Source organism: Chanodichthys erythropterus, chromosome 19 (assembly GCF_024489055.1).
Source record: "Chanodichthys erythropterus isolate Z2021 chromosome 19, ASM2448905v1, whole genome shotgun sequence".
NCBI classification, from domain to species: Eukaryota; Metazoa; Chordata; class Actinopteri; order Cypriniformes; family Xenocyprididae; genus Chanodichthys; species Chanodichthys erythropterus.
Window position 1 is genome coordinate 8,986,086 of NC_090239.1, and position 27,685 is coordinate 9,013,770.

At 37.7% G+C, this 27,685-nt stretch overlaps 1 protein-coding gene across 4 annotated transcripts; it reads left to right on the forward strand.

Annotated features, from left to right (window-relative positions):
* The first annotated feature begins 22 nt into the window (after window positions 1-22).
* Window positions 23-23,348, forward strand: sec24c (SEC24 homolog C, COPII coat complex component). Of its 4 annotated transcripts, XM_067368679.1 has the most exons (25): window positions 23-179; window positions 3,558-3,748; window positions 3,998-4,084; window positions 4,821-4,938; window positions 7,494-7,663; window positions 7,764-8,513; window positions 8,727-8,869; window positions 11,663-11,774; window positions 11,922-12,049; window positions 12,143-12,281; window positions 12,374-12,489; window positions 12,572-12,696; window positions 12,819-13,010; window positions 13,631-13,724; window positions 13,990-14,106; window positions 14,267-14,437; window positions 14,555-14,651; window positions 15,370-15,515; window positions 15,664-15,802; window positions 16,252-16,370; window positions 17,332-17,382; window positions 18,935-19,114; window positions 19,195-19,386; window positions 19,601-19,690; window positions 21,278-23,348. In XM_067368679.1, the coding sequence occupies exons 1-25, from the start codon at window positions 175-177 to the stop codon at window positions 21,416-21,418; spliced, it is 3,813 nt and encodes a 1,270-aa protein (XP_067224780.1). In that variant the 5' UTR covers window positions 23-174; the 3' UTR covers window positions 21,419-23,348. The 4 variants fall into 4 exon arrangements, with proteins under 4 accessions (XP_067224780.1, XP_067224782.1, XP_067224783.1 ...); XM_067368681.1 differs by lacking the exon at window positions 17,332-17,382 and having other exon boundaries at window positions 21,278-23,346; XM_067368682.1 differs by lacking the exon at window positions 3,998-4,084 and having other exon boundaries at window positions 21,278-23,346.
* The last annotated feature ends 4,337 nt before the right edge of the window (window positions 23,349-27,685 follow it).

The following is a 27,685-nucleotide window of genomic DNA, read 5'->3' on the forward strand; positions in this document are numbered from 1 at the left end:
ACCGGATGTGGACGTGGCATATAGCCTCAATTCTTCCGGTGCGCGTGAGGAAGGGATTAAACGTCTGTCTCTCTGCTCTCTTTCCGTGAAAGAACGGCAGCCTTATCGCGTTTACCGGCGTTTAGAACCGGAACGGCGTCCCGACGACTCGTTCGTTAACTCATCAAGCTGTTTATGAGGTGAGCTGTCAGATTGCGCTAGATATTTGTTCTTTTATTTGGTTATTTATGTCCCTGTCACTGCTAGCTTAGCTTAGCACATTCAGCGCGAGCCGCAGCGTCGAGTCATTTATGAGTTTTGTTTATATTTAATACATTAAAGTGACACATTTTCCTGTAATTCATGCGATATAAGGGTTTATTGAGGTGAGATACGTGTTGGCAGACCCAGTGGGTCATTTCCTGATTGTGTTTTAATAACCAGCAACGATAAACATCCCAAATTAGCTTAGCAAGAGGTGAGAGAGTGAGTGGATTTAATGTCCTCACACGCAAATGAGTGATTTTAAAATGCAGTTATTTATTAAAGCTTAACTTGTGTAATGTAACTTAATGGCCCAGTTTAATAGTATGTTATTCACTTTTTAATAACTCACGTGTTGGTGCTGTAAAGCATCTGTTTGACTTGTATGTTATGATTTTGTTTCTCAACTTGTTTGACATTTCTTTCTGCTTAGAGTCTCTTTATATTATGATATTAATGTATTTTTAGTTTTTTTTTTTTTTTCTTATTTGTGTAACATGCTCATGTCCCTCCTCTATTTCTTATATTTTCCAAATTTGTGTGTATGAAAGTGAAAGCACGGCACTGGTTTCCAGACACGTTCGCGTCTCTGACGCAAAGTGAAATACATCATTTTCTTTTCTTTAAGTTGTCAAGAAAGCAATGTTCACTTAAACTAAACACCTTTTTATGCAAGTTTTTTGTGAATACCCATTAAAAAGGAAATTTCGTTTAGTGTTCCCCATAGTAAGTTAATGGGTACCTGAGAAATGTACATGTTTATATTTTACTATAGACCACGCCCCTTTATTGACAACTATATCTCTTTCTTCAAATTTTTAGAAGCAGCTTGCTTGTTTGATCATCAGTTTCTTTAAGCCTTAGGTCATGAAACCAGTTGCTTGGGTCAAGAGACTTGCGACTCGAGTTTGAGTCTCAAACCTGAATTTCCATGTCTGCTGGTTTCCCTTTACGTAATGTTGTTGTCACTTGTTGTGATCTTGTACACAACTCCTCCTGAGTATATTCAGGTCATGCAGCAGGGTTGTCAATTCATTTCAGACAGATAGATGGAAATTGAGCGTGTTTATCTTTGAAAGTCCTCACACATGGGTTACTGTATACTATTACGGTATCCGTTGCCTTGAATTATTCAACATTATTCAAGGCTGTTGTGCTAAAGCCTCTCAGCTGTTACATGCTATAAACCAGAGGAATGGTATTTTTATAGAAGGTGCTTTGAAGTCTATAATTTAGATCTAGATATTTCATAAAAGCTGTTGATTCTACTTTCTATATGCATTTTGAAGTCATCGTAACATCTGCTATTAAGAAAGCAAGTGTACTGGCACTAATTTTGTCATTTGAGTCCACTCCAATCTGCTTGCGTTTCTGTTTGTGAAATTGATATGTGGGAGACACTATTAAACACTATTATATAAGCAGCTTCAGGACTTACTCCAGTAAACTTTTAGATTGTGGACTAGTGAGTTTGTCTCAGATGTTTGGGATGGGTGTGGAACGCATTGCCGTCAGAAGTCTGCTATGCTCTGTGAATGCTATTAGGGTGTGCTTTATTTGAATATAGGTAATGTTTTTGTTGAGTATCGTCATCATCATTAGTCTTATTAAAAAGTATTATTATGCCTAATATAGAGGTTTAAAATGATCAAGGTTCACTTCAAGGTTTTCCTGGCATAGTTTAAAGTTGACGTGAAATTAAATTTTTAAATGCATTTTCTTTCATTTATTTGTTTATTCTAAAACAATTTTATTAATCACAATGAAATATCTTGTTCAGTTCTGAAACATTTTTTTCTTATTTGACTGGCTTTACTTACTAGGCCATGTGAGCTGTTAGTTAAAGGGTTAGTTCACCCAAAAATGAAAATTATGTCATTAATGACTCACCCTCATGTTGTTCCAAACCCGTAAGACCTCCGTTCATCTTCTTCTTAAACACAGTTTAAGATATTTTAGATTTAGTCTGAGAGCTTTCTGTCCCTCCATTGAAAATGTATGTACGGTATACTGTCCATGTCCAGAAAGGTAATAAAAACATCATCAAAGTAGTCCATGTGACATCAGTGGGTTAGTTAGAATTTGTTGAAGCATCAAAAATACATTTTGGTCCAAAAATAACAAAAACTTTATTCAGCATTGTCTTCTCTTCCGGAATCCTTTCCATTGAATTGATTCCATTGAATTGATTCCATTGAATCCTTTCATCTGTCTGCGTTGGTAATGCACTTTTACGTCGCCGTGGTTGTTTTTGGCGATTAGGACATCCGCGACATGCACACTTATGCACCATTTTAAAAAATATAGCAATACCAAAATACAAACAATGTAGAATTGCTTGAATACAGCGTGCGTCTCCCTCAGACTGAAAATATTTTAAACTGTGTTCCGAAGATGAACGGAGGTCTTACGGGTTTGGAACGACATGAGGGTGAGTCATTAATGACATAATTTTCATTTTCGGGTGAACTAACCGTTTAATGCTAACTAATATCCAAATAACTATTTGAACAATTCAGGCTACTTTTCTAAACCTTTCTAAACTCTTGCCAGTCATTAATGCTGTGGTTTTTTTCTCGTTAACATTAATAAAATTAATGATGTTGAAATCATCTTCAGGATGAACTTGACCTCCACCTCCACGTAGTCCTCCATTATCCACTGCAAGCTTTTATTCACATCTGGCTCCATTCTGATCTGCAATACCCATTTTACATGATCCAGTCAATTCTCTTTGGATAATTCAAATCCTGTTTTAACATTTTCATTAAGAAATCACACATTATGCAAGATAAGAGTTGTGAATCTTTATATTTAAGGGCCTTCATTAATTCCTTCATGATTTGACCGTATAATACAATAGACGAGGTGTACATTTTCCCTATCGAATACTGAATAAATCATATTTCACTTTAAACAAGGGTCTATGCTGAAATGGGTTTTGCCATCATAAATGAATAATTTTGATTCTGATGCTTAAAATTAAAGTGAAATGCTCCATTTATTTGTTTGCTCATCAACTTCCTTGTGTTGCTTGCTTTTAGAAATCTCAAAGCTTTTCTGGCTTGAAGAGCGAAAGAGCTTTTCTGGCAAATTTCTTTTTTATGTCAACATTTGCTGCATTGGTCTGAGCTTAAATGATTAGTCGGGAGTTTTGCTGTGCCAGCAGTCCAGTCGCACATGTCTTTAGACCCCTGAAAGCATCAGAGCGACTAACAAGACCTCTTAAGTACTTCTCACAGCAGTACCTCATAAATATAGATTTACTCACTCACTTTCTTATCTTTTTTTCCCGTTTTCTGCCCTGTCTTCAGAGTTAGGGATGAACTGAGAATGAATGTCAACCAGCAACCTCACATGGCCTCTCCTTATGGGCAGCCTCAGCCTGGGTATCAGGGCTACCCCCAGCCTGGCTATGGTGGCGGCCATGTGCCATCGGGATATCCAGCTCAGTACGCACCTTACAACGGGCCAGGTTCTGCCTACCAACAAGGTCCACCGCAAGGTAAGGGGGTGAAAGTACAAAATGATTGTGAATGATTCAGAAAATGTTTATGACAGGTTATCATTTAATAGGGCCTTAAGTTCAATCTCTTAGATGTATCATCTGTCAGCTGTGCTTGTTCAGAGTGCCAAACAAACGAAGAAGAAAGTGACAGTCTGATTTCTCCCTCCCAGCCTCCTCTTTTTACCTGTCTCCTGTTTTCACATTTCATTCCCATTTTTTTACTTCTCTCTCTTTCTTGTATTGCAGGATATTCTCCTTATGCAAGCTTTCCCTCTAAGACTCTCGCAACAAACTTAGTCTCTGACCTGTCCTCCTCCTCTCCTCTTGACCTAGGTAACTGGTTTAATTCTGCTTAGCAGCCTGTCCTTTTCTCTATTCCCTGCGATCTGTGCAGGATGGCTGGCCCCTGCTTCTCCTGTGGCAATGGAAACAGCAGGATGCAGTAAAAACTCTGCCATGGAAAGAGTCATTCTGCCTGCCTGTTGATGTTTACATCACTTTTTTCCCACTAATTTTCTCTTTTTACAACAGTCTCATGTTATTTTGAACATTAGTATGTTAAGCATCCTGTTTTGTTGATTGAGCGAACATACTTTCCCTTATAAAAATCAAGAGTTATTTGACTGCTTTTGTATATTTGTAATGCTTGTATACAGGGTCCAAAACTGACACTGGTACCAAATGCAAGTAAAAAATTGGCTTTGAGTCTAAGCAAAATCAGTTTGCACACATTTGGCTGGTGATAGTGTAATCAACTGCAACATAATACATGGATTAGGTTGATCTTTAAAAATAATAGTCTGAAAAAACTCGGCCCACTTCTGGCCTATAATAATTTTTTTCCTGCCCCTCCTGCTTAGTCTAGGTCCTGCATTTTTACAGCTATTTATTCTTTACAATAATGTCACAAGAAAGAGAGAGAGAGAAAGAAAAAGGACTAAAGTGTAAAATCAAACTCTATATTCTAGGCTGCTAATTTGCTAACATTAAATGCCTTTTGTTGCTAACAGATAATCATAAAAGTTTGAACGATAAACTGTTTAATTATTTATTGTCTGTCCTCCTAAAGGTATGAGAGGACCCCCCACCTCAGGGGCACCACCTGTCTCAGGTGCCCAGAACTATTCTCAGTTTGGGCAAGGAGAAACACAAAATGGACCACCTCCAATGGGTGCTCCACCACAGAGGTCAGTGACCTGACATATCAGCACATAACCATGTTCCTTCACTCTTTCCCTCTTATCGATTTATATTTGTCTTGTGTTACCTCTTCAGTTTTGTTGCTGACATTAAAAAATGGGTTATTAATAATCTCCCTTCAATGCTTAATGAATGCAAATTGAGTTATTTTTTCATGGTTTCTCTTAGGGATGCACCGATGTATCGCCCAATTTTGCACAATTGACAACCATCGGCATATCGGTTATAGTAGGAAAAAGGCCGATATAACAAACCGATGGTTCATAAATTAACTCTATGTAAAAGACATTATACAGCTCCGCGCCTTCACAATCGTAGACAGCGCTGCTGTCTGTGCTTTAATGCTAATCAAATAACAAAAGATCGCACATTATTCTTGACTAAAAATCTTTCGTGACTTTCATAAGTGTACCGGACCCCATCAGAATGATGACCAAAACTTTACTAATGTTTTATTAAGTTTATTGCGTCTGTTTTCACTCGAATAAAATCACCACAAAAGCTAAACAATACAGAGCACAATAAGTGTGCATAAAATCTCTCTCTCTCTCTCTCTCTCTCTCTCTCTCTCTCTCTCTCTCTCTCTCTCTCTCTCTCTCTCTCTCTCTCTCTCTCTCTCTCTCTCTCTCTCTCTCTCTCTCTCTCTCTCTCTCTCTCTCTCTCTCTCTCTCTCTCTCTCTCTCTCTCTCTCTCTCTCTCTCTCTCTCTCTCGGAGATAGTGCAGATCTAATACATATTTAAACTTACAAGAAATATTAAAGTGTATAAAAACAAATTAGAAGATTAATCACAATAAACTGTGTTACAATAAAGAATGATTAATATGTATATAATTTATACATATGAAGGATATGCAGTAGGGGTGTAACGATACGCTCAGGTCACGATACGATACGTATCTCGATACGGAGTTCACGATACGATACGTATCACGATATTTTGAACAAAATAAAAATGAAATTCAAACAAGATTTATTAAAAAAAAATTAACAAATTTTAATAAAAACCTTCTGTATTAAAATTAACAGTTGAATAGGGCTGTCTGTCACTAAATTTTTTTTTTTTAATTTAACATGAACTTACCGTGCGTTCACACCGCCAGCGGCGAGAGCGTCAACATTCGCCTTGGCCGCCCTGCCAACAACGCTGTACCGTTCGTTCAAACCGCCGCCGACAGGAGGGTCAAAGCAGAGCCAAAGTGACAAGTCGCGTCAACCAATCGGAAGCCTCTCAAGCGAGGACCTCTACATTCTAATTGGTTGCCGCCGAACCGCGTCATAGCTCATTACCATAAAGTTAACCTGATTTCAACTCTCCTCGCCGCTCTCACCGTCCAAGACGCGCCGCTCTCGCCGGAGCTCGCCGCCGGCTCTCATTGAAAATGAATGACTAGCGTCACTTTGACGCTCTCGCCGCCGGCGGTGTGAACACACAGTTAGAATTATGAATAGGGGCCGTTCACATATCGCGTCTAAAAACGCGTGGAAGGCGCAGCCGCGCCGCTTCTCCTTCTTTCCAAAGCGCTTGCGCTCCCGTGGCGTCGGTCGTTGCTATGCAACCTTGAACTGGGCTCTCCAAGAGGATCAGAGGATGTTTCTGCAAAGGATAAATGATTTCTAGCCCTTGCATTAGTTTTACTACGAGATATATTGATGGAGATAAGATATAAAAACCACCATGTACAGCTATGATCAGCTGTTCGGCTGAGCTTTTGATGTTTTGTTACGGAAAGGCCATAGCTGATCGGTTGATTCTTGTCACACGACCTGCGGTGCGCTTGCGGCATTCTGAGAAGTTGAGAATTGCATGCGCGTCGCGACCGCGTTGATCCCATTATGAGCGCGCCTGCCGCGCGGCTACATTTGAAAATAATAACTGACTTGCACGCGGAAAAGACGCAATATGTGAACGGCGCCACAGAACTTAAAGCAAAGCATCACAAGCATCTTTTGCTTTTCTGTGAGCACAGCTGTTGCTGTGCACTGCAGTGAAAGAAAGCCACGACTTTTCTCACGCGACCATGCAAGAGACTGACATGAGAAACGTTTAAACCTGCTTGCAAGATTCAATGTGTGCCCGAAACACTTACTGAACTAGAGCTGATTGAGACACACCATCTACGATAAATCGTTACACCCCTAATACTTATAGTAATTTAAAAATGTGGTAGCATTGGATCTGGACAGGAAGGATAACTCTGGGAGTTGGAAGGGGTGTGTCGCGATTCTGCCTTCTCAAATCGCGATACAGGTTCGTGGACCTGCGTATCGCGATTCCGATTTCATATCGCATATCGTTACAGCCCTAATATGCAGTGTCATTTTAAATTTGTTTACTTTATTTCTGTAACTGAAAACTATTAAACCTACCTAAAAAGCACTGTTCATTTCATATGTAAGTGACAAATATCGGTATCGGCCAATAATTGTTTGTTAAAATCTGTATCGGCCCCAAAAAAATCATATCGGTGCATCCCTAGTTTCTCTGCATTGTCTTGTCTTGCATTGGTCTTACTTTGATCTTACTTTAATTGCTTGTTCAGGCCTCCAGTGTCTCAACCTTACACTCCAGCTGCGGTGAATCTCTCTGGTCCTCAGCCCCCGTACGGCCAGCAGTTTGGAGCTCCACCTGTCAGCATGCAGCAGATGACCAGTCAGATGGCCAGCATGCAGGTTGGCTCCACTGCACCATCCCCTGCAGGCCCAGGCTATGGTAAATAACTTTTTTTTTTTTTTTTTTTTTTTTAACTTAAACATCATAAAAGGATCTAGAGCATTGCTGTGATCAACAATTTGTTCTTTCTATTTTCTAGCCCCTCCCTCTGTATCCCAGGCTCCTATCTCCGCTGCCTACACACCTGCAGCTCCTCCCACTTTTCCACTCACCTCCACTGCTCCCACACAGCCTCTGCCTACTGAAGCTATGGCTCAGGCTCCCCCTCAGTCCTACTATGGAGCTCCACCTCCTGCCCAGCAGCCTTTCCCAAATGCTGTCCCACCTTTCTCCTCCACTGGCCCCACTCAGCCCCAAGCCCCACCACCTGTTTCTCAACAGTCCTTCCCTCAAGTTCCGCCTGTCTCTCAGCCTCCTTTTTCCACAGCCCCGCCTCAGGGTCCCACCCAGTCATATGGAGGCCCACTTCCTCCAACACAGCCCTCTTTCCAAAGACCTCTGCTTCCCACCTCCCAGCCCTCCTCTTTCCCTGGAGGACCACCACCCACCTCGACTCCATCTCAGTTCCCAGGGGTCATGCCACCCCAACCACCAGTTTCCCAACCCTCACCTTATCACTCAGGTCCACCTCCAAACGCTTCTGGGTTTCCACCACAAGTTGGCGCACAACCAAGGCCTCCCCTTGCTGGAATGCAGGGGCCTCCAATGGCATCGCAGGGGCCTCCAATGACAACGCAAGGGCCTCCAATGGCATCGCAAGGGCCTCCAATGTCACAGGCTAATCATGTACCCCCTTCACAACATGGCATGCCACCTAGTCCTACCAGTGCTTCCCTGTCAGGGCCACCACCACAGCCAGGAATGCAGGGATATCCTCCTCAGCAAAACGGTGCGCATCAGTGTTGCTAGCTAAAAACTATTAAAGTTTTCGGTAATCATCTGTGACAGTTGCATGTCAGTGTATTTAAGGAAGCTATACAGGTTTGGAACAAGTACAAATTTTTATTTTTGGGTGAACTAACCCTTTAACAACCCTAATTAATTCACAAGACTTTGATTTTTGTCAATCAATTTGCCTATGATATATTTTATTCCCTAACAGGTGCTTTCGGGCAGGTCAGAGGTCCTCAGCCTGGCTATTCAGGACCGTATTCTGGGCAGCCAAATTATGGAGCGCAACCTGCTGCACCTGCCCCAGCACCACCTGCCCCGAAGAGGCTTGATCCTGATTCTATTCCAAGCCCGGTATGAACAGCACAAATAACACAAAATCACTGTCCACCACACATCCACTGTGTTAATACTTCAAATGTGTTTTTAACAGGGTATTCATGTATTCCTTCTGTAACATTGTTTCAAACAGTTTGATTAGACAAAATAGGGAGATATATATAAATATAAACATTTATTTATTTCATTTAATAATAGTACAGCATTTTCTTCACTCAAATAACACAGAGAGAGTCTTGATCTGGTATCCAATAACGTCGTAAAACATCATCCTTGACATGCAAAAATGTGCTTGGCATAACACAGTTGGGCGGTGGTCACGCTGAATGGCACAGATTGTACTACGGACTATTTAAATTGAGCAGTGTAACTTTTTATATGTTTGGTCAACAATTTTATTTTAATAATGAACACGCTGAGATGTCAAGTTAGTAATGCTACAATATGTTGCGTGTGTGTGAGGCGCCTGCGTAATCACTTGAATTTTTTCCTTAACAGTGGAAGCAACTTAAAATACTCCATTTATGGTCATACAGAAAATACATAATTCGAAACTGTTAAGGGTCTACTTTTATTTGCGTACCCTTGTAAAATAGAGAAAACAAACAGGATGCCACTTTCTGCCATCTCGGTTTCCTTGAACTTGTTCATGGAGTGCATTACAAAAATTAACCGATACTCAGCACTGTGTTTTTGTTTCACTTTGTTAATCTGTTAATTAAGTTTCACGTATTGGCCTTATATGTGCAAGCGCATTGCCATTTGCATCTTACCTATGATGACTGAGTGCGGGTATTTCACTCATTACTTTTTGAATTTATGATTCCTTTACTGCCAAATTAAAATATTAAACACAACAATAAAACAACGATAACCAGTTAATGTCAATTTGAGCGTTTCTGTTCAGAAAGATTGTACTTGATTTAATTTCCATTTTTGTTTATGTTCCTGTTAAAATTCTGTTTGTTTCCGATTTTCGTTTTGTTCCTTGAACCGGTTTAGAGCCTTGGTTTTTAATATATTGAGCCATCATTTTCAGTACTAATGCACTTGGATGCACACTCACTCACTCACTCACTTACTCATATACACACAGACATGCCCTTGGTATGTAAAAGAATATCTATGTATATAGGTGTGTGATGTGCTTGTGTTAAGAAAGGCTTCGCTCTGGAGTCTCCTGTGTCTGATGTGCATGCACTATGGCGGCTATAAGTAACAATAACATCCAGATTCGTAGATTTTACAAGGCTTGAAAATTCTGCTCGTGCCGCCTTGCAATAACTGCACACATGCCTCTTATACTGCCTGCTAAACAGTGTGATTAATCATCAGTAATTCTAGGCTTGGAAAAAACAGAGGAACTGTAACTGTGGTTACACTTCTGTTTATCTTCTCTGCTCTCTCTCTCTCTTTTTCTTTTGTTTTGGCTTCTCTCTCTATCCCTCTCCTCTCTTATAATTTGCTGACTAAATTGTTAAAATGTAAAGCAAGCCTCTGACATGCCGCCTGTGCAGAAAACAAGACATAGAATAGACCCAGACGCAATCCCCAGTCCAGTAAGTGCCTCGTGTCTCTATGCTGTTCTGTGTTGTTATACTGTATCCCAGTTTCTCTGTTCCTTACTCATAGGGATGCCAGTGACTCTATCTAGATGAATATTTAATTCTCTGTTCTTATTATGGTGCTGACAGTAGCTCAGTGCACCAGACCAGCTTACTTATCAAGATGAACACACCTCTATAACATCTGTATAACATGAACTTAAAGCAATAGTTCACCCAAAAATGAGAGTGGTCATCATTTAATTGCCTTCATATTGTTCCAAAACTATGACTTACTTTCTTCTGAGCAATATAAAAAGATATTTTGAGAAATTCCTTTTTTTTTTTTTTCTGTCCATACTATTGATGTCAATGGTTTTGTTCCCAACTTTCTTCAAAATGTAGTCTTTTGTTTTCCACAGAAGAATGAAAGTCATACAGGTTTGTAATGACATGAGAGGGAGTAAATAATGACTATCCATTTAAATCAATAAATTCTTTGAATGATGTGGATAATTGACTTATATTTTATAATGTTTAGAGCAGTCATTGGTACCCACCCAAAACCATTCCTATCAACACTCCTGCATGCTATATAGTGACAGTGTGTGCATGACTGGCATGTTCTTATTTATGGTTTAAAAGGCTGTCTCTAATGTAAACATTATGACCCATCATTTAAAGGAATATTCTGGGTAAGATGCTACTCAGGGTCTATCGATGGTATCTGTGGGATGACAAGAGGGCAGTAATAGAGCAGCAGGTTTGACATAATTTTGTTGGCCAGCCCGGAAGTTACTCAGATCAAAAATCTTTTCCTTTTGGCTTTTGAGTTATTGCAGAAAAGAAGCTCTGTGACCAATAAAAGTTTGTTTCTTACACTTTTTTCCCCATCATAAAATAACTAATAAAAACAACTTTTACTCTCCATAAGTGGGCTTGTGTTAACCACAAACCTTATTTCTGGCATTTAACAATAAAAAAATGTGACTTCAAAAATGACTGTTCAGTAATATTAGAGCCAAACTCATGGAGAGAGCATGTATCGGGTACAGTTGCCGAAGCATAACTTATTCAACCTTGAATATTCCTTTAATCTGGTTTAGATGATCAAATGTGGTGCTAAACATTTAAACTTGCAGATCCTGTTTGGATTAGATTTATATGGGCATAAAGAGGTTTATCAGGTGAAAGGTCAGGGTGTGTTGTTTGTTCATGAATAAAGGTGTGGCACTTTTTCTTAGGCTGGTGTTTGTTCTCTCAGATTCAGGTTATTGAGGATGACAAAGCAAACAAGGGAAGTGAACCTTTTACAACAGGGGTCAGAGGTCAAGCCCCACCTCTTGTCACCACCAAATTCCAAGTTAGAGATCAAGGTAAGAATAGAGAATTGGAATGGAAAACTAGCTCTAATATGCTTACTAAATTCTTTATAATGCATACATTTTTTTTAGCATAAGTAGGCTTTATTCCATGATGTTACGGGTCTTAATTAAATATGTGTTATATTCATCTCTGTATAGGAAATGCGAGTCCACGCTACATCCGTTGTACAGCCTACAACGTGCCCTGCAATTCCGACATGGCCAAACAGTCCCAGGTGCCCCTGGCTGCTGTCATTAAACCTCTGGCCACTCTGCCTCCAGATGAGGTAAAATGCCACATTCTCTGAATGTTGTTGTTTGCCTTTAAAATGATTGCAAAAGGGCCTGTAGGTAATGACGTCATTCCTTTTTACTGGCAGACACCGCCATATCTTGTAGATCATGGAGAAAGTGGTCCTATCCGCTGTAATCGCTGTAAGGCCTATATGTGCCCGTTCATGCAGTTTATCGAAGGTGGCCGTCGTTTCCAGTGTGGCTTCTGCAGCTGTGTCACCGAGGGTTAGTCATGCTCCAGTAACACGTCTATCATGTTGAATTCATCCTAATCAACATTTAATGTTTTCATTTTTGTTCTCCTTTTACTCTTCTAGTGCCTCCCCATTACTTCCAGCATCTGGATCACACAGGGAAGAGGGTGGACTGCTACGACCGACCGGAGCTCTCGATGGGCAGTTATGAGTTTATGGCTACTGTGGACTACTGTAAGGTACAGTATAAGTTCCAATCATGCCACTACAATCTGTGCTGATACATGTGAGATTGCTAATTTACATATTATTTATTGACAGAACAACAAGTTTCCTCAACCGCCAGCCTTCATCTTCCTGATTGACGTGTCCTACAATGCTGTGAAGAATGGCATGGTAGGAATCGTATGCCAGGAGCTGAAGACATTGTTGGATTACTTGCCCAGGTGAGAGTTGAAACAAGAAGCAGTTTGAACCATCAGGAACAACTACAGAAATCTGTTCAAAGTGTTTTTGCATGTACAAATAATAGTATGATTTTGACATTGCCTATTTATTGTTCCTGCAGACAGAATCCTGATGTGGAATCAAACATTCGAGTTGGCTTTGTCACCTACAATAAAGTGCTTCATTTCTATAACGTGAAGGCCTCCCTTGCCCAGCCACAGATGATGGTTGTGTCAGATGTGGCTGACATGTTTGTGCCCCTACTGGATGGATTTCTGGTCAATGTCTCAGAGTCCAGGGTGGTTATTGAGAGGTAGGCTTTGGTTTTTGTTCACTACCATTCAAAATTTTGGTGTTGGTAAGATATTTTTGAAAGACATCTTGTGCTCACAAAGGCTGCATTTATTTGATCAACATACAGTAAAAACGGTAATATTATGTAATGATACTGCAATTTAAAATAACTTTTCTGTTTTGATATATTTTTAAATGTAATTTATTCCTATGATGGCAAAGCTGAATTTTATCAGCCATTACTCTGGCTTTCAGTCTCACGATTCTGATTTGGTGATCAAAAAACATTTCTTCTACTTCTTCTTCTTGTTATTATTATTATTATTATTATTATTATTATTATCAGTGTTGAAAACGTGCTGCTTAATATTTTTGTGGAAACTATGATACATTTTTTTCAGGATTCTTTGAAGAATAGAAAGTTAAAATAAAAATTGCAACTTTTTTTTTTTTTTTAATAAAAATAGTTTGTAAAATTTGTCTTTACTGTCACTTGTGATCAATTTAATGCATCCTTGCTAAATAAAAGAATCAGTTTCTTTCAAAAAAAAGGAAATACTTTTTGCACATTAAAGGCTTGGAAACCTGAATTTTTGACCATCAAAGTGCATTGATTATAAAAATATTTGTTGCACCCAGTTTGTTGGATCAGATTCCTGAGATGTTTGCTGACACGCGGGAAACTGAGACTGTATTTGGGCCTGTTATTCAGGCTGGGCTGGAAGCACTCAAGGTATGTGATCTTATTGCATTAGTACAATTTCATAGTCCTCAGTGAGTGTACATCATCATATGAATGTAAATGATTCCCACAACTCATTGTGATTCAAAAATATGTCAGCCTTGTTGTACCTTTTCGAGCATATCTGAAAAGTGTAGTGTTATTCATGGAAGAATTTTTTTGTTTGTTTGTTTTGTTTGTGTTTTGGCTTGAGTATTTTATGTCCACCCTGAGTGGAAATGTTCATTTATAATGACACTTCTGTTTTTTTATCTAGGCTGCAGACTGTGCTGGAAAGCTCTTTGTTTTCCACTCATCTCTTCCTATCGCTGAGGCTCCAGGCAAACTGAAGAACAGGGAGGATAAGAAACTAGTGGGCACTGATAAAGAGAAGGTACCATGACCTTTTCCTCTCAAATCTCTACTGCTTATTACATTCACTACAATGGGAACATTATAACAGGAGTTTTTTTTAGTGTAGTATTTATTAAGGACATTTTAGGAAGACCCTCTCTATTCGACACATCCTGAAGTTCCTCCTATTTCTTTTGCAGTCATTATTCCAGCCACAAGTTAGTTTTTACAACACCTTAGCCAAGGAGTGTGTTGCGCAGGGTTGCTGTGTGGACCTTTTCCTCTTTCCCAACCAGTATGTTGATGTAGCAACGTTAGGGGTGGTCCCCACTTCAACAGGCGGATCCATCTACAAATACACCTACTTTCAAGTAAGAGAGAACTATACCACTCATTCAGTCATCTTTACCATACATGAGCAGATCAGAAAAATTCCCTTAACCAATAACAACATGCATTATGATTATACACACTGTGGTTTGTTTCAGGCTTCGACTGACCAGGAGCGTTTCCTCAATGACCTGAGGAGAGATGTGCAGAAGCAGGTGGGCTTTGATGCTGTGATGAGGGTCCGCACCAGCACAGGTGAATATACGGCTCTGTACGCCAGATTTTGAATGTTATTGGGTTTTTTGGTTTGGCTTTCTTCATCCTGCCATTTACCTACCACAATGTATGTGTGTGTGTGTGTGTGTATATATAATATATAATATATATATATATATATGCATGCGCACACATTGGGGTCAGTGTGATTAAAAAAAAAAAAAGTTTCTAACACTTACAATGTAGCATTTATTTGATCAGAAATACAGTAAAAACAGTATGTTTTGAAATATAATTTAAAATAATTTTCTATTTTAATATATTTTAACTTGTAATTTGTTCATGTGATGTCAGAGCTGAATTTTCAGCAGCATTAATGTCACACAATCATTCAGAAAACATTCTAATATGCTGATTTGGTGCTCAAGAAACATTTCTTATTACCATCTCAGCACTTCAAACTTTTGAACGGTAGTGTAAGTCATCTCTCATTATGACAGAGGTGCTCAGATTCTGAAGCCAAAAGGGCCACATTCAAACTGTGACAGATTTATTTAAAATAGCCCCCCAAAAAATACCAAATTTAAATGTATAATTTTATGATTTGGTTTGTATCACTGTTCTGTGGTTCCTTTTTTGATATTACACAAGATATAAAGCCATGTGACCTTTGTCCACTTCCTGTTTATTCATTATACCATTGATTGAAAGCACTGGCATAAAAGTAGAGTTGAACTTGTGTGCGGTGCTGTGGCAGGTATCCGGGCGACCGACTTCTTTGGTTCCTTCTACATGAGTAACACCACAGATGTAGAGCTGGCAGGACTAGACTGTGACAAGACCGTTACCGTGGAGTTCAGACATGACGACAAGCTCAGTGAGGAAACTGGAGCTCTAATGCAGGTGTGTGTGTGTGTCTAGTCTTGCACACATATGTGAAGTGTCAGCTACACTGAATTCAGTCAGCTCAACATTTGATCACCTCAACTGTACTGACCATTTTGTCTGTATCTTTCTCTTCTTTTTTTTTCTTACTCCACTCTCCCTTCAGTGTGCTGTTCTGTACACCACCTGCAATGGTCAGCGACGGCTTCGGATCCATAACATGGCAGTGAACTGCTGCTCTCAGCTGGCAGACCTGTACAGGAACTGTGAGACTGACACAATCATCAACTTCTTCGCCAAATATGGTGAGTGAAACCACAAACATCCTCTCACGCCAGTTGGATCAACACCACCTCACTGCTTCCTGCTTTAGTATTATATGATGTATTTATTACCACTGCTATACAAATTTAAGATTTTATTTTATTTTGTTCTATTTGATTTTCATTTTATTTATTTATTTATTTATTTATTTATTTATTTATTTATTTATTTATTTTAAAGCGGGAAAGCTCCCTTCCCAGTCTACCTACCTCCTTTAATAAAACTAGGCTGCAAAGTCAAGTCATTAATAAATTGTCATGTTTAATTGTCATAACCATAAACACCTACCTGTTCAGCAGGTTCTCAACACCTACGCATTTTGCGTTAATCATAATATGTCATTTTCTTAAGTCTTAAAGATCCCTTTTTTATTGTGTTCTGAGACCATCTGATTTGAGTTTTAAGAATATATTGTTATATGTGTTTGCAGCATATCGGAGTGTACTCAGCAGTCCTACCAAGAATGTACGTGATAGCCTGGTGAATCAGTGTGCACAGATCTTAGCCTGTTACCGCAAGAATTGTGCCAGTCCATCGTCAGCAGGGCAGGTAACTATAGAAACCCACCCACAAGTGCTACAATGAAAAATGAACCATTCAAAAGTTTGGGGTTGTTAAGATTTTTTGTTTTTGAAAGAAGTCTCTTATGTTCACAGAGGCTGCATGTATTGGATCAGAAGTACAGTAAAACAGTAATTTTGTGAAATATTATTACAATTGAAAACAAGTTTTCTATTTGAATTTATTTAAAAATGTAATTTATTGCTGTGATGGCAAAGCAATTTTCAACACCATTACTCCAGTCTTCAGTGTCACATGAGCCTTCAGAAATCATTCTTATATGCTGATTTGCTGCTCAAGAAACCTATATTATTATTATCAATGTTAAAAAAGAGCTGTGCTGCTTAATACCTTTTTTAACCATATACGTTTTTCCAGGATGCGTCGTTAAATAGACCCCAAACCTTTGAATAGTATTGTACACTGCTACTTTGGGGTCAGTAAGATATTATTATTATTATTTATTTATTTTTATTTATTTATTTATTTATTTTTATTCGCCAAGGATGCATTAAATTGATCAAAAAGTGACAGTAAAGATTTTTTCAAATAAATGTTGTTCTTTTGATCTTTCTATTCATGAAAGAATCCTGAAAAAAAAAATATTAAAGAAGCAGAACTGTCGATAATGACAATGATATTAATAAGAAATGTTTCTTGAGCACCAAAACAAAATAAATAAAATAAATAACAAAACAAAAATATCAGAACTATACCAGATTATCATATCAGCAATATTACCAGATTAAGACACAGCTTAGATTTAAATACATTTATTCTTAAATCTATTTCTGATACCATTTAAATAAAATAAGGTAGAAATAAAACTTCTCTTGTAATTACCTGCATGTAATTATAAAGACACTAGGGTGCTTTTTGTCCAAATGTCTTGGACATGCGGCATTTATGAGAACAGGTTGGAAAAAGTAGCCTCTTAATTGTCTCCTAGGGCTCTGGCAGCACAGCAGACGGGAAGCGCAGTGCTGCGGACATCTCACAGGCAGGTTTATCGCACACTGGTGGCGTCTTTCTGTACTCGCGTTCTCAACTTCAAGGCGGGAGTTTAAAACAGAATCTGATCAAAATATAGGCAAACGTTAACTTCAAGAATGAACAAAGTGGTGTCAGTGAGTTTGAATTAAGGTATTTGTAAAAACATCGAGAAAGTGAGAGAAAGTGCGATTATATTATTTCTCTATGAAGCATATTTATTTAAGCCATAAAAACATACCTGTTACTGATAAATACACAAGCTCCTAGAGTGAAGTCCGTACGCACATATACTCGTCCTAAATCGTTGTATTTTAATGGAAAATGGAATGATTTTGAACATCCGGAGTCATAGTTGGGCGCCGCCAGTGTTCGTACAATCATAGAAAACAATGTGCTGGAATTTTAAAGTTGTTGTGCTGCACGGCAATTCTTTTACTGTGCGACCCTCTTTACGTGTTGTTTTGCTAATGTTTGAGGCTCCTTTTAGGGGAAGGGCTCTGATAGCAATGGCATGCAAAAGTGATCAAATAATTTATAAATCATAATTTTCCAAATGTTTAAACAATCAGTCTAAAACAGTAAAGAAAAGCAGGCTTATTATATCAAAAATGGCAGCGATAACGGTGACTCAAGGCCAGTTTTCAGTGAATTATTCATTCTGAGGAACTCGAGCCCTCACGCACTGTGCTGCGTGAAATATAGACTGAACAGATTGTCAAAACATCCCACCGCTGTATGGCCAGATCATACGCAAACTTTGTTTCTCAGCTACATAAAGCAAACCAGTGTCTCGCTAGTAAAGTTTTGATGGATGCGGATTGTAATCAAGGTAAAGACGATTGCGGCGACGTACAAAAGTCGTAAATGTAAGCATGCACAAGTCCATTATATTGATGCACAAACAAACCGTGTATGTGCTCTCTCGATGCACTGATCACACATTGTATTTATACACATTTCAGTGCATTCAGTACATTGTTTTTACACATGTTTTTATCTGTCATGTGTATGTTGCTTTGTTTAGTAATTCTGAATGTATCCGTGTACTAGTAGTTATATGCAGTCAGGTCAAGGTGGTTGGTTTAGTTTTTTTTTTGTTTGGTTTGTTTGTTTTTTGGACATCTCCATGTGGTCCTGTTTGGTATCACAACTTGACTTGTCTAAAATGTAAAGAAGCTCTGTTGTTGCACTGTATACATACTGTACAGTTTATTTTTCTGTTTTTTTTTTCCCTGGGTGCTTTGGTATGCATAAATCTATGAATTATATGGACTCCTTATATAATTTAGTGTCCTTTTTGGAAAGACATCTAAATTTACCTTTGGAAAAAAAAGCTTGCAGAAAATAGTTTTGTGAGAATCACCTTTCTATCTGATAGGTTACTTTTCTGGATATAGCAAATGATGACAAAATAAATCTTTTAAACAAGATAAATGATGTATGCTTCATTTCAAGATAAGTATGCGATTAAAAATGTTAACCTATTGACAGCCCATATATCAGTAATTCTGTTATCCTACATTGTATTGATATTTTCTTATCTATTTGTCTGTGTGCAGTTGATTTTACCAGAATGTATGAAGCTGCTGCCCGTGTATCTGAACTGTGTGTTGAAGAGTGACATTCTGCAGCCCGGGGCGGACGTCTCCCTGGATGACCGTGCCTACCTGAGACAGCTGGTCAGCGCTATGGATGTGGCTGAGAGCCATGTGTTTTTCTACCCTCGGTTGCTTCCGCTGGTGAGAGACAAACACCATAATATCACCCCATTTGATATTGTAATTGAGCTGTGATAGTTACATTCCCGGTTTCTCTACAGCAACAGCTGGATGTTGAGAGCATGTCTCTGCCTGTGGCAGTGAGAGACTCGGAGGAGAGACTGTCTAGGGGAGGAGTGTACCTGTTAGAGAATGGACTGAACATTTTCCTTTGGGTGGGGGTCAATGCCCAGCAGGAGCTGCTTCAGAACATCTTTGGCACACCTGCCTTCAGCCAGATAGACCCCAGCATGGTATGACCCTTTATAATGCTATTTTTAAAATAAAATAAAATTCATGCATATTGTCCATAAATCAATTGGTTTTTACCTCATTCAGAAGCAGTTTTATAGCTCCACCTTATAAGCACACATGAATCTTTACCCAAGATACTTGAACTATTTTTGCATGCTAAATTTTATGAGATTATGTGAACATTGGCAATTTTTGTGTGTTTTGCTGGTTTAGACCTCTCTGCCGGCTTTGGATAATCCTTTTTCAAAGAGACTGAGGGAGATTATCGAGTCCGTCAGGGCACAGCGCTCACGATACATGAAGGTAAATACGTCACAGGGCTTGATATTTTATGCTTTTGCAGATTTTTGTGATTCGGACAGCTGAAAAGATTTTTTACTTCTCTGAAAGCTTTGTGTTTTTTTTTTTTTTTTGTTGTTGTTGTTGTTTTTTGTTTTATTTTTTACTTCAGTACAATATAATTATTAGCAAAATGAGATGATCATGAGGAATATGAAGGCAAGATAATCCAGGAATTATGCATGACCTTGACTAAGGGGGAAAAGGGAGTAGTTTTCAGTCTAGATTAATGTTCATCTGTGATTATTCTTCACTACTGGGGGTGCAAGGGTCACTCATGATTATAGGGTGTTTTTACACTTGAGACCTTGAGAACCATATTTGGACCAAAAAAAAAGGAACTAAGCATGGAAAAAGAACCTAGCTTGCATTCACACTGTCCATGACATTAATCTGACTCTTTCTGGACCACATAGCCACAGGGAATAACCAATGTTGAGGAAAGCTACTTTTAAAAGTAATGCATTACAATATTACTTTACTACCTAAACAAAGTAAATAATTGCATTACTTAGTTACTTTTTATGGAAAGAAATGCGTTACATTACTTTTTCCTCACCTTGGCTGGGCTTGCTTGCTTGTTTTTTTAATAACAGCAAAAAAGTTCTGTTTTTTGGCAAATGTAAAGGCCCTTTCATACCAAAAGTGAATGAATAATCTTCAGGCTAATCACAAATGTGATGTTTATCTAAAGTCATTTTTGCTTATTAGTATGGTTGAATTTGATCATCAAAGGTCAACAGCAAAGACATTGGTTAATAAAGTGAGATTAAATACATAAAGCGTATTTGTTTAATATATTTAATTATTGCAAGTTTGCACAATATTCTGAGATTTCACTGTTTTATTAATTTTAATGAATACTGAATCTGTTTTTGTGCAATTGAGATGAGTAAATGCCCACATTTAGTCTAAAACTACAGTAACCGCCATGTTTACACAAAATGCCTCTGCACTTACAATTTCATTCAACATGGGGTCAGGAAAGCTGTTAGACAATAAATGGGGAAAAATTAACTTTTTGTAAATTTAAAAGTAATGTTACTTTACAAGTAACTTGAGTTACATAATCAGATTACTTTTTTCAAGTAACTAGTAATGCGTTACCCCCAACACTGCTATTAACTAACTATTAACTACGACTTTTGCCTCGATGAACTCCTAATTACTGCTTATTAATAGTTAGTAAGGTAGTTAAGTTTATGTATTGGGTAAGAATGAGGGATAATATGGTCATGCAGAATAAGGCATTAATATGTGTTTTATAAGTACTAATAAACAGCCAATATACTAGTAATTTGCATGATAATAAGCAACTAGTTAATAGTGAGAATTGGACCCTAAACTTAAGTGTTACCATTTATTTTAATGGGTGGGTTCTGGAGAATAGTAATTGTTGTTGTTGTTGTTTTGACATTTATTTATTTTTTCTAATTGGTTTTGTTTTACTTTATATTATAATTTGTTTGTAATTTTGCTACTTTGTAGTAGGAACTGCTACTATGTTCTTTCCTCCATAACATTACTTACAGGATATTTGTTGTCTTTCAGCTCATGGTGGTGAAACAGGAAGATAAGCTGGAGCTGATCTTCAAGCACTTCCTGGTGGAGGATAAGAGCAACAATGGTGGGGCCTCTTACGTGGACTTCCTGTGTCACATGCACAAGGAGATTCGTCAGCTCCTGAGCTAGAAGCATCGGGTCCACCCTCCTCCTCTTCCTCCTCCCTTGGCTCTGTACTCAGAAGCGCTTTAACTTTTTATTTAACATAATAAAACCCCTTTGCCCATCATCTTCTCTTCCTCAAGTATAATCTCATCCACCCTGACTCTTGAGGAAGAAGCCACCTTGTAAAGGAAATGTTGCTTGGTCAGATTACGGTGTTCTTTTGGTTTTTAGTGGTGGGAGTTTTGACCCGACCTTCTCCTCCTCCTCTTTTGATGGCAGGCTCATAAGACTCTGTGTGCGCGTGTGTGATAGGGAAGGAGATATGCTGTTGTTACATCTCCAGCTGATCTGGGATCAGGTTGTGATGCCTCAGTTAGAGATTAAACTGCTTTGTTAAACGAACATCTTCAGAACAGCTACCTGGTTTTAGAGTGTGTTTGACTGTGAACTTCGATGTTGATTGTACTGGGTGTTCTGTGAGAAACACTAGCACTGATTAATGGCCTCTAGGTACAGAGGGACAGGAGAATAACCGCATTAATCAAGAAATTAATTTAGAAATACTCGGAATACAGTGAAATGAAATCCCTCATCTTATTCCAATATGAATTAAAAGATGTTTTAGAACAAGTTAGATTCATGTCTACCCAATTATTTTTTTCTGCGTAAGTTCTGTTTCCCTTTTCATTTATCTCTCTCAACCTTGGCCTTACTGATCCTGTCTTTCATTTTTCATCCGTTATTCTGTTTATCTTGTCTAATTTTTGTAATTTTCACCTTTTTAATGTGTGCGATAAACCTAATACTCTGTGGGAGTGTGAAGTATGCTGTTAATCATTCAAAATGTCTTTTACTCTGATAAAACAATTGTAACAAAAGTCTATGCATCAACTTATCTTTAAAAGAAAGAGGGAAAGCTGTTCAAGAGCCTGAGCGAATATTATCTGTATGCTTATTTTCTCCTTGCCATCACCCTCATCCTCCATAAGAAGCAGATACGCCTAAAACTGATACGTTAGTGTCATTTCTGCATCCTGATGAGGAATATGGATCCCTACGGATGCCCGGACAGGGAGTTGAATTTCAGATGAGCCTCTCGGTGGGGGGGATGGGAGTTTTCAAGGCCCTTCAGATGGTTCAGTAATTGGGCATATATTATGGAAGCATTCTGGCAGTCATTGAGTTTCCTTTTAAAATCTTTTTTTTTTATTTTTTTTTTTTCTTTACTGTATGGTCTGTTAGTAACCTGTATATTACATGTGCTTGATCATCATGTATCAGTTATGATTTAATATTATGTTCTAAATCTGTGTGAAGGTTTATGGTTTTGAACAGGTGGAGTCTCTGCTCTAGGATATTAATCTGTGCAATGGAAGCCTGTGCTGAGAGTGGAGTGCGGGACTCATTAGAAACTGACCATTTCTAACCGCTTTTTCCAAGCGAACGACGTCAAGCACATGCAGAATTGTGACCTTAAAAGCAATCAACACTGAATACCTTGTCATCACATTTATTACATGTACAGAATTAAAAAATCACATTTTAAAAATGATGTCAAGCTAGTGTGCTTTGTTGAATCTTTAAGTGAACTGCATATGATGTTTGGGTGAGCTGAAGAATGACTCTTTTGAATGATTATTTTCTTGTCAGTGCACTGAAATCTTATACAAGCCCTTATCTTAGTCTTAGTAATCTTAGTCCTTTCAAAGACTTTCTGAAATATATCTTTATCTCTATCCAATATTACAGAGCTCTTTTATATAGAGGTGTGTGTGTGTGTGTGTTTATTGGAGGTGTTATCCTAGTGAGGTTCTCTTTGGAACGGAGGGATCAGCCTTTGTTCACCCCCCTTCCCCCCCTTTTTTTTTTTTTTAAATTTGGTTTTTGTGTTTGTCTCTAACCCATAAGTGTTTATGTTGGCCATAGACTCCTCTATGTCTGTCTTGTTGCATCTATGCCTCCTGACTGCAAATAAATAACTATAAATTAATTGATTGACTCCTGCCCTTACAAAATTAATTCAGTCTCTTAACAGGATTTGGATTACAATTAGATGGCCAAATGTTGCAGAAATTAACATTGAAATTTCAAGTAAGAGTTTAACATCCTGGCCTAATTTTTATATGTTTGTTTCGAATGAGGTTGATCTTGTGTGTCGTGACCTCTGATCTTAATCTTGGCTCAAAGCACATGCCATGTTCAGAGCATCAGAAGAAAAAAAAAAACTAAGCGCCATTATGTAACGGAATGAGCCAGACTTAAGAGGAAATGATGTGGTGGTTGCATTAAAGGTGTGTTTATTAACTTCATCACAGTTCTTGTTCAGAGTGTTTTTAGCATCGTAGCGGCAACTTTTACAGTCAACCGCCACCTACAGACAAAAGTTTGAGGTCAAGAGAAAGAAATGTATTATTTTATTAAGCAAGCAGGCACTAAAATCGATCAAAAGTGTTACTAAAGACATTTATAATGTTACAAAGGATTTCTGCTTTAAATAAATGCTGTTATTTTTGAGCCAAAGAATCATGAGAAAAATCTATCACAGTTTTCACAAGAATATTAAGGAGCACAACTGTTTTCAAAATTGATCATAATAATAAATGTTTCTTGAGCACCAAATCTGCTCATTAGAATGATTTCTGAAGGATCATGTGATACTAACAGCTTTGCTGTCACTCCCTGGAATAATTTACATTTAAAATGTTAGTATTTCACAATATTACTGTTTTTGATCAAATAAATGCAGCTTTGGTGAGCATTAGAGACTTCTTTCACATTTTTGAACGGTAGTGTACATTATTTTGTTAATCTTTGTTTGCTTCTATCTAGAAATTTTAATTGTACTTTGGTTTGACATTTGATAATACTTAAACATATTGTCATAGTTTATTGGATGTGAGCCTTTATTGCTTTTTAATAAACAGTAATCTGTCCACCAGCAGCTGCAGTCTATTAACAAATAGTGTCTCTCTCGTTCACTCACTCTTTCTCATGGACTTTAATTAAAATTAGAAGAGATATCTGCTCACCCAGATAGCAACTTTGTGCCGGCTCAGATCCGGCCTACATCTGCCATGCGTGGTATGATGATCTGGGCCACGTGGCATGGAATGAAGGTACTTGGGTGGACCGCTCCTGTTTGCCAGATCTGAGCCACAAGCAGGCCATGCTACATGTCAGCCAAGAGCAAAGAAATAAACTAGAACTGGACCTTATCTGAGCCACAAAATCTTTATATGTTATTTATAGAATCATCTTAGCATTAACAAGCCTATTAACAAGCAGAATCACTGAAGGAAAGAATAGAAAAGAAAAAAAAGAGACTACAACTGACTTCAGCCACAGCCTTAAATGAAATCAAATGAAGATAAAAGACATTAAATCTCTCAAGATCTCAGCAGAGGATTAAACAACTCCACAAACAGCATTACAGCTTCACATATTACTAACCGGGGTGCGTTTCCCGAACGTTTAAGCATCGTTAGTTAACTATGGTTGTAAGTCCCATTGAACTTTATTGGTAATGACGGATCTTACGACCATAGTACGCTTTGGGAAACGCATCCCAGATTGACTATTCTGATAGATAGTCATTCATCTACAGACGTTCTTATTAAAAATTAACAGAAGTTTAATGCTCATGTTTGTTTCATTTGAAGTCACCATAATGGGGATTGGTGTTTCCATGTGTTGGGCTCTTAACTCTTATATGTTCATCTTTTCTAGCTGCTGTGACAGTGTGTCTGTCAAACTCATTTGCAGTAGCAACGAAAGATGAAATGGAATCAGACAAGGATTTTTAGCTGTTGATGGTTTTATAATCATTGTGAAATAGCCTGAATCACTGATGTCATTTGAATGTAATAATTGTGTTGTCCCATTAACAAATTTGAACTACAAACCCTGTTTTACTGCAATATGAGAACACACTGTATTGCAGAAATCAGTCAGAAGATTTAAAAAAAAAAAAAACTACAGTGACAAACACAGATATGAAAAATCAGCATATGAATCTCAACAATGGTGACAACAAAATATCGAGACAATCAGATCAACTCTGGACATAACAAAAAGCTACTAAAAGACAACAAAACCACAACAAAAATAAAAGCAAATAGTTAGAATTAAAGATATTAATAAGACATTTCAGCTGCATAATTTATTCATGTAGAGATGCATGCTGGGTTTTATACTATTGTTCCCAGCATGCATTGCGGCATTAAACTTTTGATTGTCACCATTGTTGAGAGTCATGTGCTGATTCTTGATGTCTTTGTGTGTCATCTCAAAATAATTTCTATGTTTTTTGGTTTTTTTTTAAATCTTCTGATTGGTTTTGTTCCGTTACATTTTTTTAGTGACGATCGATTTTGATCCTTTATGAGGTTTTAATGATGGTCCATTTTGTTCTATCATGAGATCTTGATGATGGTTGTTTTTTATTTCATTACAAGATTTCAAAGATGGTCAGTTTTGCTTCGTTACGAGAGTTCAATGATGGTTGTTTTTATTTCTTTACGAGATCTCAATGACTGTAGGTTTTGTTCCATTGTTCCTTACAAGATTTCAAAGACAGTCGTTGGTTGGTGGTTGGTTTTTTTGTATGGTTACGAGATCTCAATGACGGTCAGTTTTCAGTATCAGTCGGTTTTGTTTTGTTATGAGATTTCAAAAATGGTTAGATTTGTTCCTTTGTTCTTTTACAAGATTTCAAAGACAGTCAGTTTTGTTTTGTTATTAGATTTCAATGATGGTCGGTTTTCAGTGTCAGTCGGTTTAGTTTTGTTATGAGATTTCAAAGACAGTTGGTTTTGTTTTATGAGATTTCAAAAATTGTCGGTTTTGTTGCTTTGTTCATTTACGAGATTTCAAAGACAGTCGGTTTTGTTTCGTTACCAGACCTCAATGATGGGTTTTTTTCAGTGTCAGTTATGAGATTTTAAAGACAGTCGGTTTTGTTTTGTTATGAGATTTCAATGATGGCCAGTTTTGTTCCCTTACGAGATTTCAATGACGGTCTGTTTTATTTGGTAATGAGATTTCAGTGACGGCTGGTTTTTGTTCGGTCACGAGATCTCAATGATGGTCAGTTTTGTTCCTTTTCGAAATTTCATTGACAGTCGGTTTTCATTGTCAGTCAGTTTTGTTCATTTAGGAGATCTCAATATGGTATGTTTTGTTCTTTATGAGATTTTATTGCAACTTGGTTTTGTTTCCTAATGATATTTTAATGTCACTTGTTTTTTTTTCCGTTGCGAGATTTCAATGACACTATGTTTGTTGTTGTTGTTGTTGTTGTTAGATTTGTTCGGTTATGAGATCTCGACAGTCACTTTTGTTTTGTTATGAGATTTCAAAGACGGTCAGTTTTATTCCTTTGTTCTTTTAAGATATTTCAAAGATAGTCAATTTTCAAAGATGGTGAGTAATGGGGTTACCATTGTGCTGAAGAGTAGAGCCTGTGGTTGGGCTGAAATACTTACAAATGTATGCTATTTATGTAAAGACATGAAAGATTATGATTGATTTTTTGTTGTTGTTGTTGTTGAATGGTTTAGTACATGCAGTTGCGCATTACCAGCTTCACTTTTGACTAAACAGGGCTGCGTTTCCCAAAAGCATTGTAAGCCTAAGTTGATTATAGAACAATTGCTACCAATGGTCTCTAAAATCAACTTAGACTTAGGATGCTTTTGAGAAACACAGTCCAGATTGACTTAATTTCAGTCACCATCATGGTGGTCAGTATTGCTTTAGTGCAGTTTGACTCTTTGACTTTTTAACATTATTTATACTTTGGCTGCTGGTACTGTGTTTGTTGTGGAAAGAGAAGCTGATGATGTTGTCAGCTTGATAAAGATACAATCATTGTATAGCTAGCTTGTGTCATCATTCAAATTATATATTAATTAAAGTATTTCATTAAATACATCAACACAGGACAGAAATCTGCACTCATCAAGTGATTTCATCAAGTGATATGAAGTGGAAACGTCAGTCTCTCTGCTGTCGGTTTTGTTCATTAAAAAACTTTCTTGAACTTCCGGTTTAATAAATCAAAATCTGCCTTTCCCAGTGAGACAGAAGTATTATTAGAGAAGGCAGAACAAGGCTTTATAACCATCATACTGATTATGAAAATGACCTAATGTTTATTATATTGAAGTTCACTAAATAAGACTTAAATAAGATAAAATAAGAGGCTTACATTGTTATTTATGTTATTACATTTTCTTGGAATACCACTTAAAAAATATCCCTATTGCTAAACAGATGTCACTAAAATCTGTC